At 37.3% G+C, this 14,809-nt stretch overlaps 1 protein-coding gene across 2 annotated transcripts in view; it reads right to left on the bottom strand.

Annotated features, from left to right (window-relative positions):
- LOC149775279 (TRAF-type zinc finger domain-containing protein 1-like) overlaps nucleotides 1–14,013 on the bottom strand; it is a 68,265-nt gene extending 54,252 nt beyond the window's left edge. For both annotated transcript variants that reach the window (XR_016416596.1, XM_089944179.1), the window contains exons 1-4: nucleotides 13,629–14,013; nucleotides 9,780–9,972; nucleotides 7,798–8,290; nucleotides 836–1,030 (exon numbers count right to left, since the gene is read on the bottom strand). Coding sequence is in view for 1 of the 2 variants with exons in the window: in XM_089944179.1 (XP_089800305.1) it covers nucleotides 836–1,030; nucleotides 7,798–8,290; nucleotides 9,780–9,972; nucleotides 13,629–13,666 (919 nt within the window). In the remaining variant the exon portion in view is untranslated. The remainder of the gene's footprint in view (nucleotides 1–835; nucleotides 1,031–7,797; nucleotides 8,291–9,779; nucleotides 9,973–13,628) is intronic.
- Nucleotides 14,014–14,809: the final 796 nt, after the last annotated feature.

The following is a 14,809-nucleotide window of genomic DNA, read 5'->3' as shown; positions in this document are numbered from 1 at the left end:
TCTGATGATAAGCCGACTTTTGATCATCGTACATGTATACACATATATGTTCTCGGAAAAAAGTTAAATATTGTAAAACCCCGCATTAACGCGACCCCACTTTTAACGCGATCCGATTTTATGGACCCCGATCATCGCGTTATAGCGGGGTTCCACTGTATTTGTTTCTGCAAGCCCTAAGGCTGGTTGTTGTTTAAGGTTTCATTTACACAACAGTGAAGCCCAAAGTGAGCTGGATGAATGAAATATAGCAAACAGTAATATTCATCATGGCAATATTACATTAGTTGTTAAAGAACAAGAATCAAAATCATTTCCTCCTTGTAATATCCTCAGGTATCTTTCTTAAAATCACAACCAAGAGTTTTGGGGTATTTTTTCTTCCTCACAATTACACATGGATCAGATTAATTCAAGAATAGTTAATTAAGTAGTGTAATTAATTAGGTAGTTGTTGAATGCAATTCGAATTAAACTGAATTTCATTAAGTTTATTTATTTAGCTCCTGACCATATGGTAATATGAATTTGTTCATAGTAAAACAAGTAGGTACATGAGATTGAGTGGTTGACTTAACACTAATTTATCCACTGGCCTGCAAGGTCAGCTCATATGGAAATCAACTGGCCTTCCCAATAAAATTTAATCATGTCTACTGAAAATTTAACTGGCCAAAAGGGACTGAAGTTGTCAGTATTAAATGGCCCTATTCAAATCCCAAAGACTACAGGCTGGGAGGCAAGCAGCTAAACTGTCATTTAATAAATGGCAAACCTGGAACCTTAAAGCCTCAGACAAAGTCTAATACAAGAAAAGAATTTTTTTGTACCTTACCTTCAGAAAATATGTTTAAATTATCAGAAGAACTGTGGTTAAACCCAGGCACAAAAGGAGGGAAGAGAGGTTCACTTTTCTCCATGGAATAGAACCTATCAGGAATGTCACTATCGCTGTCATAGAAGTCATTCTGCAAATGCATGGCAAGCAGTCGGTCCATTTCTACATCCGGGGTTGAATGCGAAGCTAATTCTGATGCAAAAATGCAGAAGAGTTTAAAATGTGCATACATCTCCCATTTGCTGAAAGACAATCATGAACTAAAGCAGCTACAGTGGCTTGTGAACACTAAGCCTTACGTTTTATATGACATAAAGGTCGTAATCCAAACCCTTCAAATTATAATATACCATATAACAGGTATTTCTGTGGATGCTTAATTCATTAAGTTTGCTTTTAAAAGAAGATTTTAAATTTGCCTAATTATATTTATATTATCATGCAACTAGAGTATAATATTTTAGATGGTAAATTTATATGGAATTTAGTGTTATGATCCACCCTAAGACAGTCACTGCTGAACTGCCATACATTTCTCCAGAACTATAAATTTCCACATTAAATGCATTCAATAAGTTGTACTTTGCATCAAGAACAGAAATTTTGTGATGTTAAACAAGAATTCAGTTAAATATCTATGAATAAACTAATGTAGAAAATCAATATATGCTCTCCTACTATTACTGGGGGACATTAATGTCTGTTGTTTATTATTTTGGTAATTTGTTTGGTCAGTCTGTGACTTAGTTGTGATCTTCTAGATATGTGATTCTTATTTCCATTAAAGAAATCTATTTTCCTTAATTTATCCAGTTTTACATTTGAGAATAATGTCTTCATTCAGACTAGAAAATTAAAAATTTCTTTTAAGTGAAAAAATGGGAGGAAAGTCCACATAGCAACATCTATGTATATAGAAACAATAAAAATAAGAATCAAAATGTTTTCTTTATTTTATCAACTGAAGCCAGTGATCAGTCTAGCATGTGTAGGTTTTACCTATTATCTACAAACCTCTGAGTCACAATGGCTTTGCAAACATCATTTTAAAACAAACCAACCAATGGGTCAAATAATGCAGGGCACTATGTTTGTAAGCTACATAAGGCTCCCCCCAAAATATGTGTTTTAGGATCGGCCAACTGTCCCTGTTTTTGGTACTGACCACAGCACCATTTCCACCCTGGGTAAAAAAAAAAATTAAATAAAAAGGCAAAGTTTTCAGTAAATTATGTTTCTCAAAGAATAATTACCCAATCACATTACATTAAGAATATTAGCCTGCCACCTCGTGAATCTAGTCCTACTAAAAGAAAAAAATTGTCTTATGTCTATAGAAAAGGCCAATAACTCTTGCCCATTACTTCCCATTGCAACTGCCAGGTGGCACTAGTTTTAGCTGCGCATTACACTAACAAGGATGCTCACATGGCAGGGTGGTTGGGAGGGTTATTAAGTAATGTGATGGGATAAGTAATCTCTGAGAAACATAATTTACTTAAAAATTGACTTTCTCCTTTGAATATGTTTCCCAATCACATTCTGTTAGGAGAATAAGTAATAGGAAGAGGTGATGCTGAGCAGCTGACCTCTTCCTCAAGTACCTTTCTTGAGAAAGATGGTTGGCTCCCCATGTGAACAATAACCCATAATCCTAATTACATAAGCAACACAGCCTGGGGTAGTTTGACCTGTGATTCTTACATACAGTTAAGAAGGTAAATGTTGAAATCTTCTTATGTACATTACAGAAATGTATTTTCCTTAAATGTGTTAACTGATCTAATTGGGTCTGGTGGCCATCTGTGATGCTACCACTGGAACATCCAGATATAAGATTTTCCTCTGTGACTCTAATTTTTTTAGATACAATTCAAGAAGGTTAACTCTGCATGCCCACCAACAGCTTCTATTACATCTCAAAATCGAAGTGTTTGAATCTGAGGCTCACAGAGATGGCTAGAAGCTTTTGAGATGTAATCTTCATGAGGTGACTCTGATTTGGTAAGTTGTCAGAATATACAAAGCTTACTTCAGCCACAAAGCATGGGCTTGTAGGGCAATATCTTGTGTTCTGGCTATCACCAGAAGGAACAGGTGCTTGCACGTGCCATGACTTGTCTCTGTGTGTTTCAAGCAGTGCTTGAGAGTGCAAAAAGATCTAGCATGATTGCTGTTCTTGACCTGACTATGGAACAGAGCAAGCGAGTGATGACTCTTTGGTGACCAGTGATGGTAACCTATTTCTGGCGACAAAGCCTGGTTGTATCAAGAGAACCACCAAACCTTCTGATCAGAACTGAAGAGAGTTTGGGTCGATAGAAAGGGCATGCAACTCATTTACCCTTTTGCATGCAGAAGCTAAACTATCAGGAAACATGTCTTGTAAGATAGTAACTTTAGTGAAGTGTACTAGTGACTCGAATTGAATCAAATCAAGCCATGCTAAAACCCAGGATTGGTTCCATCTGGAAACAGAATGGGATTTTGGTCGATTGAGACCAATATGGGCTAAATGATAAGAAAGGTCTTTATTATGCCCCAAAACATGCCTGCCAAGATGCTGGAATGTGTCTGATATCATGGAGAGGTAGCCTCTGATGGAGATTGGGGCCAACTGTTTCTCCTGAAAGAGCCAGACAGAAATGTCAGCCAGTTGAGGGATGGAGAAACTCAGAAGTATGATGTTAATGGATGGCACCAGCATTATTCCCATGGTCAGCCAATCTGGGTTGCGCCACTGATGCTGGACTGATTGACCCTTGGGTGTGATCATGACTGTTTGATTGAGAAAACTTGAAAAGGGGCACCATTGTGCTCGCAATGTTATTTCTAAGTCATGCATAAAAGACAGCCTTGTGTGATCAAGTCTGCTGCCACATTGAATAAACCGAGGAGTTGCAAAACTCTCTTGCTGAAATCCAAGTCAACTTGCACCTTAATCTGGTTGGTTACAAATTATGTGCACAGATGTGACCAAATTTTGGGAGCCCAAATGTGACCAAATTTTGGTATGGACAGAGGTCTGACTTTTCCCAGTTAACTAGAAAGCCTAGATGATTGAAAAGGAAGAGGAGATCATTCCTGCCCTGGGCTAGGATAGAATTTACCATGTGTTTCTGGAGGATGCTATCCAGGTACACTGCCATCATTGGAGATAACATCAATTGGAACAGGATGATGATACAATCCATAATCTTGGTAAAAGCAAAAGGGCTGACATTGAGCCACAAGGGGAAAACTTTGAACTGATAAAATGTGTCGCTGTCAAGGGGGGGGGGAGGGAGAAGAATAGGGACATGAAAATATGTGTCAGTCAGATTGAGACTGTTGAATGGAGAGGCAGATTGATCTTGTTCTCTCCATCTTGAATTCTGGAGGCGTAATCAATTGGTTGAGGCCACTCAAGTTGATGACGAGTCTCGACTTGCCATTTACTTTCCAAATAAGAAACAGCCTTGAAGAAAACCCCAGGGGTTCCGGGACTATGCACAAGGTCCACCATTTTTGGGGGATGAGCGATACATATCTTGTTGTAGAAAGGCATCCTTCTCACAATCTGATGGTGCATCTGTGAAGAGGGTCAAGGAAGGAGTGTGGAGGGGGTTGTTGATGAACGAAACCTGAAGCCCCCACGAAAAGACTTGGATCACTCTGCACCCACTCGTTCTGAAGGGATAGGGATATGCAGAGAGCTCAAAATTCAGTTTCTTACCGCCACTGTACAATTGCTTCCTAACAAATGGTGCACATGTCAGTGAGAAGATCCCATCCTGAGGCCACTAAACTTTCCTTCACACTGGCATGGGCTGAGTGGCTCCAAACACCCATGTGGGTTGGGTGGTAAGGTAGTTCCAGAGCTGCCTGCTTCTGAACTTCCTCTATTCTTCCTCTGAAAGCAAGGGTAACCTAGACAGGATCGTCTGGAAAGGGCGGGGGGGGGGGGGGGGGCGGCAAGATTTGAGTAACGTGGGTCACAGACATGCAAAACGTCACATCAGGTGTAAATTGGCAGAAGCCGTCAAAGTAATGGCCATGGTATGGTAAGCATGCCTGGTCAATGATCCTAGCAATCCTGGCTGTTCCCTTGCAGCATGCCCACTGGGCTACCTAAAATTGGGATACATTCCCCAATGAGTCAGTATCGACAACAATAAACTGTAGGTTGTCTTCCTTGACTTATTCAGTCTTTCCTTCCCTTCACTGCCATGTGGACTATTGCTCTGAATGTGCATTTCATGCATTCTGTAGACATTTCTACTGAAATGACATAAGATGGGAAAAAAATACTATAGCCAAGCCTTTCTCTGACCAAGTACAAATGCTGCATGTTACACAATATGTAAACATAGTATACAGGAGTCATGGCAGACTTCCATGCTCTGAAGTTGCATTATAGCCTTTAGATGACATTCTGCTGAAATGACACAAAAAGCAAGCATGAATTAGTAATTCATGATATTACTATACATATAAATATATATAAAAACACAAACACATATATTCTCCATTACTAACAGAGTAATTGTGTGTGTGTGTCTGTGATTAGGATTTTTGACGTAGCTTTAACAATTTTTCAGTCATATCGCTACAATGTCTGCAGTGTGGCAGTTCTATAGTGATGTCTAGCACTAGGACATCATGATGCAGACACGTATCATGATGCCCCACCCTGTCACATTATCCTGACACCAGGCCGACCAGTCCTAACATTAACCTCTTAATGCTGAGCACCTAGCGAGGCAGCTGTTAGTACCATTTTTGTAAGTCTTTGGTATGACTCGGCCGGGGTTCAAACACATGACCTCCCGCTTCTGAGGCGGACACTCTAACCACTAGGACACCGGAGCGGTACAGAGTAATTGAAAAAGTCAGTCACATTATAAACTTACAGACTATACTTTGAACTTATGCATTCATTTATTTAGTTGACCTTTCCACTGAAACGACACACAGAAGGGAAAACCAAAACATAAACTAGCAATGCAGCAAGTAAATAACTTGCTAAAACCAACTCTGTAACAAATGGAGCAAGCGGAAAAAGTCAAAGTTGCACTAACACATAATGACCCTGCAGAGGTCAATGACAGCATGGTGTGATGTAGTCTTAAGAGGACAATGTCCCTAAAGATGATACAATCATTCAAATTGGCAGATGTTAAAAAAAAAAGAATGTATACAACCTGCAGCAGAATGATTAAACCACACAACAAAATCCAAAAGGAACATTGGATGATTCAATCAGAACAAAAAAATGACATGATTTGTTGGAGGATAAACTGTAAGATGTTACCAGTACAGCAGAGAAGCTAAAATCTAGCGACATCTGACTGTGGCAAGAGGAAGTAATGGGCAAGAGCTATTACCCTTTGTCTATATGAGATAGACAAGCAAAGATGATTTTTGTCTTTTATAAGGGCTGGATTTTCTGTGAAGCAGGCTAATATTCCAAATGTAAGATGATTGGGGAACGTATTCAAATGAGAAAATAAAATTTGACACTGATTTATGCATCTAATTGAGCCATTTCTGCCTGGTACTTGAAGTGCTAAGTACATTACATATACTAATCATCATATCTATAATGTTTGAAATAAAAAAATTAAAAAAACATGCCTGCCTATCCCAATTTTAAATTTTTAAAACCAGTGCAGTATGAATTACATGCTTTTTTCTGACCTAAGACGATTCCAGTGAAAACTTAAGGCCAATATGATTCTGTTCACGAGGAGTAGCAATGAGGTTTTCAAGACGATTGCCATGTTGGTCACGCCTGATGTCATATTAGGGCCATTTGCATTTAGAAGTAAAGCAGACACCTTAAGGTTGTTTTTATGTAAAAAACCCATGTTGATATGATCATCCATTCAGGTGGAGGAGTATTACAAGATTTTCAGGTTAGAGCATCCACATCAGATATGAGAGGTCATAGGTCTGAACCCCTGCTGAATCTAACCAAACACTGATAAATTACTATAAACTGCCATACTGCAGACATCATTAAAGCCACAATAAAAATCCAAAAACACACACATACAAGATTTTCAAGAAGGCTGCATTGGTGGCCATACTGGATGTCCAGCTGACATCATTTTCATTTAGGACCAACTATACATCAACATAAGTTTACCAGTGCAAACTTCACACCTACATGACTTTATATTCAGAAGAAGCAGCAATAACAAGATTTTCAAGATATCTACCACAGCAGCATCAATTGACTGTCAAATTGGAACCATGTTCATTTAGAACAAATTAGACATACAAAAGGCATTTTTGTGAAAATACATGACCATTGATTCGGAGTATTGATGATATGTTTTTCTAGAAGGACAGTCTGGCACAACTTAAGACAACTGAGACATCATAAAAACTGTTCTTGAGAAAAAATATTATTAATGAGGAGTAGCCATAAAAAGGTTTTCACTGATGTGGCCATCCTGGATGTTTGTGTATAACTACTTTCATTATAGACCAACTACACATCATAAGAAGTCTTCTGATGTAAACCCCATATCAATATGTATTTCCATTCAGAAGCAGAAGCTATAACACAATGACTACCATACTGGGCATCAGATCAAAACCATTTTCATTTTCAGCCAACTAGACACTGTAACATATCTTTCAGCAAAAACACCATCCATTGAGAAGGAGTAGCAATAACAAGATTTTCAAGATAACTGCTGTGGCAGCCATATTGAATGATCAGCACCATTTGCATATATTAGCATCCAGACTTTGGGATAATTGTGTGCGCAAAGTTTCATCAAGCAGCTGAGGAGTGATTACAGATGGACGGACATAAGATTTTTTTGGTAGGTACATTTCCCTCACAAAGATGTTGATATGTAAAAAAAATTAAAAATTGTACTATTGTTTCATTTTTACCCAATCTTCCATGTACCTTGCTAAATAATTGTGAATAAATAATTTATCATAAACCTTGATCAACTGACCTCTCTGCCTGTTGAGATATGATTTGTTGCTAGCTATGCTTTTGCTGTTCTCTTCATTTGCTCTGCCTGATAAATCATTCACAATAGTCTTTTTGTTTCTGAATCCCGCCATTGGTGGACCACTTGCCCCAACAAAGCCTGGTAATTTTGACTGCCCTTTTCCAAGTCTAGCTGTTGGATCAGTCAGCATTCGATTCAATTCCTCATATGTAAAAGAATTTGTTGTGGTTTCTCTTTCACTAAATACTGGATTGTTTCTGAACCCAATGCCAATGCCAGGATTAAGTCCATTAGTCTGTTTGACAGGAGCAGCTGGATATGTGCATTTACTCTCCTCATGTTTTATCTGGTCTTTAAGCATAATATACTGTCCACATTTGACACATGGTTCAGTGCGACTCCCGCAGTAGTCTTGATGAGTGTTCAGGTCACTTTTTGGGAGCTCCAGCTCACAATAGAGGCATTTCATTGGTCGCTTTGGACATGCATTTTCCTGTAAAAAAACAACAACAAAAAACATGAAATGGAGATCCTGATAAATATATTATACACAGGATTCTCACCAAGTCCAGGTTTCCTTCCTTGAAAAAGAGTTGGAGTCCCAGCCCTAAGAATATGAGTCTCAGTAATACAATATTTCCTATGCAACAATCTAGGGTACTATGCATGCCTTGATGCTGAAGCCAATACAAATGTCATCAGACTTGTTTCTCATTCATTGTCGAATGTTCAGTATTATTACACAAGAACTAAAATCTAAAGTAATTAAGAACTGTGATAAATCTAACAACTCCCGATGACACTGCATTGATGTTCTTTAATTTTGTCTGCAGCAAGAACAAAAAAAAGAGATTAAGGTTTCTTTTTATATTTATTCAAACAGCTTGACTCCATTTTATCTCATATTTGTGAATAAGTATGATGAACCACTAAGAAATGTTAGATACTTTAATTATGTTACATGTTATGTGTACTTTGTGTTTTTCATGCTCAATTAGTCAACTCATGTAATGCTCAATTAGTCAAATGAAATGAGTTGACTTAATAAATGACTGTGACTGCTGGCACTTATGCAGAAGGAACTGCATTCCTTTAAACATTTTTATTCTACCTCATTTAATATAAAAGAATAATTAACATGCTCATACAATACTACTCATATTAAACTTGTAATTGATTGTAACAATGCAACCAGCACTTCTGCAGGACAGAGAACAAAAATAGTGGGTGCTTAATTAGGTTCCCATGCGAATGGTCATGTGCACCACTGTGACAGTCAGATGAATCATATCTGAATACAAGATGGCATATCACAATTATGATGACCTCGCTAAAACTGAATTAAAATATAAAATCAGGGATCTGAGCTTCCAGGTCAAATATATGCAAAATTCTCAAGGGATGTACTGTTTAAAATGTCTCATTGACATGCTTTCATTTTACCCTAGGATGCTGCCCCATTTCATAATTTAGTCAGCCATGGTCAATCTGTGGAACAGCTAAAAGCTAGACTTAAGTAAACAGACATGAAGCCAGTGTGACTAATCAGCAGTTATTTGATTCACATTTCATTTCTCATACTGAAACTTTTTTAAAACACATGACTGAAACATGCTTCAACCTAAGCAGAGAACCATACTGTTTATATAGTTTGATGGGAGCAAGATGTTAAAATGGTATTTACATGACTGAATGGCCATTACAGCAAATAAACAAAATTTACATAAATTAATCCAAAATATTCAATTTATTTTGTTTTTTACTGTTAGAAGAAAAAACGTTATGGTGATTTATATTAGAAGAGTCAAAGGAATCTCAGCCATTTATCTCTACCTGCAATAAGAACCACCTGTTTTATAAGAACCACCTGTTTTATGGGACACAATGTGGGCTTGGAAGGTGGGCTCTAACAACATTTTCTATGGTTTATTGTGTACCTCCTACTTTCCATGGTAAGATTCATAACAAATATTGAAACTTACCTCATGATCTTCAAAGTGGGTTTTCTCCACCTCAATCCCACATTTGGGACATTTAATCTTTGCATGCATTTCCTCAAAATGGACCTCCATTTCACCTTTAGGTACAGGTTCCTTACAGTGTTCACACAAACTGATGTGTCTCTTACAGTGTATCTCATGTGTCGTGAAGTTGCTGGTGGAGATATCTCGTTTGCTGCAATTAACAAAGTTAAGCAGAAATATCAGTCCTTTTATTCTTCCTACCATCATTCTTTCTTTCTTGCATATCATGAAAAACAGCAAACATTCCATGGGTTATACACAGTGTATACAGGTACTCTGTGTTGTCTTGGTTTTCTCTGAAGCAAAAAACTGCATCCCTGTCTCAAACTTGTCTTCAAGGACACCCATCCGAAACAAAGAGTCACTGGAAGGACTAATGCTCTAATAACCAAAAATAATTTCCAGGTATTCAAAATAAGACCATTTCTTCTATTTTAAGTGCCAAGTGCTTAAACCATCTCTGATATTTTTAAGCAATAAAATACAGTGTTCCCCCTTTCACCTTATCTGTGCAGAAATGACCAAAATCTTTTAATCTGACCTCCAGTTTTGATACCAAGGTTTGATTTTTACTCATTCTGAACCCTCGTTTCTGACACCATGGGAATGTTGACTCTCAATCTTGCACACATAGGGGAATAAAAAGATTCTAATATTAGCCATTGTGTGGTTGGATGAAATTTCAGCATCATTTTTGTTTAGACTAGCCAGACATTCAAAGTCTTTCAGTGAAAACTCCATGTCAATTATGATCACAGATTCAGAAGAGTTAACCATAACAAGATTATCAAAATAGTCACCATGGTGGCCACACTGGATATCAGATTGGCATTATTTTCAATTAGGCCCAACTAGACACCATAAAAAGTCTATTGGTGAAAACCCTATGTTGTCAAGACTGTCCATTTAATAACAATAAAAAGATAATCTAGACACTACCAAGTGGCCATGTAAAATTTCAAACTGGCATCACTTTCCTTTCAGACCAAATAGAGATAATGAGTCTTCTAATAAAAATCCCATTTCCAATTAACTTTCCATTCTGTTGATTTTTTAGTTTATAGAAATTAGTGTGAATAGTACAATCGCATATCCTAGAATAAAACCTGCAGTATTATTTAAAATCACTGGGCTCAGATGATGTACCTTCCCAGTCACTGATGGTTAAGACAATAATGGGGTTAACAATTTGGTTGTCAAATGATATAATACCAATAAAGCATGTTATTATCATCATTTTGACCATATAGGTGCACACCATATGAATGTATCATTGATTCCCCAAAGAAATATGGCTCAAAACATTTTTGGGTTGTTTCTCAAAGATTGTGTGAATATGTGTATAGGTTATAGAAGTTGTTGTTGTAGGGTTTAACGCCATTTTTCAGCATACGATAGGCTATACATGGCGGCCAGTATTAATAGTGGAGGAAGAACCCGGGAAAACCCCGGAAAGAACCACCGACCCTCAAGAAGCTACTGGCAAGCTTTCTCACATACCTACACTGGATGAATCTGAGACTCGAACATACGCAGACAGAGGTGAGATGGCAGTGATCCGTAACAGAGAGCGCTTTAGACCACTCGGCCACTCGGGGCCCCTGGTTATAGGTATCCATCTTTGAAAAAAAATATTACTTAAATTTTCTGTTCTAAAATTTTTATTTAAAATGTTCAGAAGATATGACTCAACTTTAATTATATAAATTTCTGTGGTATTCCTTTCTAAATTTCAACAAACTGTGTACGAGTATCCTTATAAAGGGTTCCAGTGTATGACGTAATCAAGCACTACGTGTGTTCATCTGAATTTTTGTTTTACTTCCTGATATATTTGGCACAGTAAAACTGTACTTTAAAAAACACTGGACTAAAATACCACCTGGCCTGTTATGAAAGACCATATATGTAAGCACACAGCACATGCACATAGCAACGTGTTATATAATGTGATGACCTCTAACACATCATTGGCCTTGACATAACACTTTTGCTTACAGACACAGTGGTCTCTCAAGACAAATTTCAATATATAACTAATCTCCTACTACTCAGAAATTCTGGATAAGAAGGTTCTGCCACATACAAATTCTTACCTTGGCATTGGCAAGTCCAGATATTTTGCATCAAATATGACTGAAAATTCAAGTTCATTAAAATGATTATTCTCTTGGTGTGATTTGACTGCTTCCAATTTGTTTTTACAAGTCACATTGATCAGAATCCATATTTCAATAAATCTGCTGCTTAAGCAGTCTAAAACATACAAGCAGGATCTTTACAACTCACCACAAATTTCCATTTCCTACTCTGTGGACATAATCCCTTATTTATCAGGTAGAACTCTGGCCTATCTAGTAAAGCATGTTTCTGGAAATTAATAAATGGCTATTTACAGAATTTAGCTGAAAGTTTTGAAGTTGAAAGAAGATTGGCTCCCTCTAATTAGTAACAGTAACTTATAAATAGTTTTAAAGAAAATATAGATTTTAAACTTAAACTTTGATAATCACTGCCAGGTCTCTTCACCTAAAGTACATTTATTTCACATTTATATTTTGTTGCAAGATTGAAAACAAGTATGAGTGTGATAAGAGATGTAGTAATCTCTTGCATGTTAACAAACCAACTTCTCAACCATATATTAAGAAATTAACATAGGAAACATATTTCTGTATCAGAAACACTCAGGACAGTTACAGAGAGATATCATGATCTCTTCTGTGTAGTCTGCTAACTTAGTTCATATGAGTGCAGCACTGGATATCTGGGAGATCTGATTTAATAAAACAAAGCAATTATGTAACCAAAAAACTTGTTTAGTTCCCCTGTTTGTGATTCACCCATGTATCCCAACTACCAGGCAGGTACAGTAACTCAATGCAGGTAGATCATATCTTTTTCACCAAACCATGGGTTTATCATCCTTATCTTAGTTCACTTCTTGATAATGTAAAATAATTACATTATATATGTGTATGCATATGGTCCAAAAGACTTGTTTATCAATTTTTTGGGTAGTTGGGTGGTAAATGTTTAGGTCATTCTGGGCTCTTCTCTTCAGTTTTAAACCATTAAGAACCTAGTTTCATGCAAGTAGGACCACTCAGGTGTCCTAGTATCTGCCTCAAATGCAAAAGGTCACAGGTCTGAACCCTGGCCAAGTCATACCAAAGAGATAAAAAAAGGTAATGGCAGTTCTTTTGCTCGGCACTCAGTATTATGAGGTTAGTTTTAGGACTGGTTGGCCTGGTGTCAGGATAATGTGACTGGGTGGGACATGATGCTATATGTCTGTGACATGACTCCCCAGTGCTAGACATCACAACAAACTGTCACACTGCAGATACATATCAATATAACTAACAAATTGTTAAAGATACATTAAAAATCCAAATCACACACATACACAAACACTCGTACCAGTATAAATCAACATGAATAAACTGAAAGTGTTAAAAGTGAAAGTAGGCGATTCTATAGCATTGCATTCTTTGTCCATTTCATGATCGTCCTTCTTTTCTCAGATATTAGTTTCAAAGTGGTTTCTTCAATTCTATGGACTTTTTCATTCATTATAAGCAAATTTCTGGATCCAATAAATGCATATAAGTTCAAATTTTTATTTGCCAATACTTATATTTGTGTTTATACCAAAGTCACTATATCGGAATGCAAAGGTTATGCGTTGTGGTTAATATTTGGGTTTCTTACGTAACACTTACTACAGTATGCAGTTACAGGATGCGTCTTTACATCGCTCCTTGGGTCAAGAATTGTGGGGATCTTAAATTATGGTTTACTTACCAGTTTGGACAATGCTTTGTTTCCCCGTTTTCAGCCATTTTCGATACTGATGTAAAAATTTTAATCTTTCTCTTACTATGTCCAAACTTATCAAGTTTCGTTAGGAATAAACAATGAATGAATTAGTCCTACTTCAGTACTCAGTATTGTTAGCAACTACAAAATAACTCGGGATCGATTCGTAACGCAGTAGACACAACTTTAAGAATCAGCATCAGGTGGAAAATATCACCATTTTGTCAAACTGAATCATTATGAGTGGATATGAGAATTCCTGTTTCTCTCCAGGTTTGCTTTCTTTTAGAACAGAAAGTAATACAGATTCGACCCCTAAAAACATCTGTCACCCAGAGCGTAACAAAACATAAAAAAGGAAAACATTTATCGAGACTGGTTTTCCACGTTAGCTCACTCCAGAGCACAGTCTTATAATGTTCGCGTGGAATCCGGGAACCCTGGATAATCGGTTAAACACGCGGTACCCGGACCTTCGCGCAGCAAACTTCATAAGTTTTAGTGGGTTTTAAAAAAGAAATTAATCACTTCTAAAAATTAGCGTTTAGATCAACAAGTAGAACACTGCTGTGCTTTTTCCCCCCTGACTTTACTTATAATGACTAAACAGAGCTGGCAGATTTTGTTTATAGATGCACATTTTATCAACTGAGGCCAAGCCGTAAACTCTATGACCAAAATTACACCCATAAATTATACACAAAAATACTGTGACTTAAAAGTTATTCAAAGCCATTTTGAAATGGCCAGGCGTTCAACATTAAGAGGTTAGTGTTAGGACTAGTCGGCCTGGTGTCAGGATAATGTGACTGGGTAGGACGTTATGTTACATGTCTGCGGCATGATGCCCCAGTTCTAAACATCATTATGAAATACAACACTGCAGACAGTGTATCAAAATGACAGTAAAATTGTTAAAGCTACATTAAAACTCCAAATCACACACACACGCCATTTCCCATCTATCTACTAACAGGGTTAACACATCGGAAACTTGGCTGGCCAAGATGGTTCATTTTCGCATGGTCTAAAAATGACCTCTGACGTAGTTGTGGAAGTAACAAAAAAAATTATGGTTATGGTAATTCGCGTCTTGCGGAGTGTATGGTACATACTGCCACTGAAAAGGCCGACAATCTTTCATTTCGCCTTCATAATCTTCCCAT

Source organism: Sinohyriopsis cumingii, chromosome 19 (assembly GCF_028554795.1).
Source record: "Sinohyriopsis cumingii isolate HCF-2022 chromosome 19, ASM2855479v2, whole genome shotgun sequence".
Lineage (NCBI taxonomy): Eukaryota > Metazoa > Mollusca > Bivalvia > Unionida > Unionidae > Sinohyriopsis > Sinohyriopsis cumingii.
Note: the sequence above shows the minus strand (reverse complement) of the source record. Positions and strands in the feature narration are given on the sequence as shown.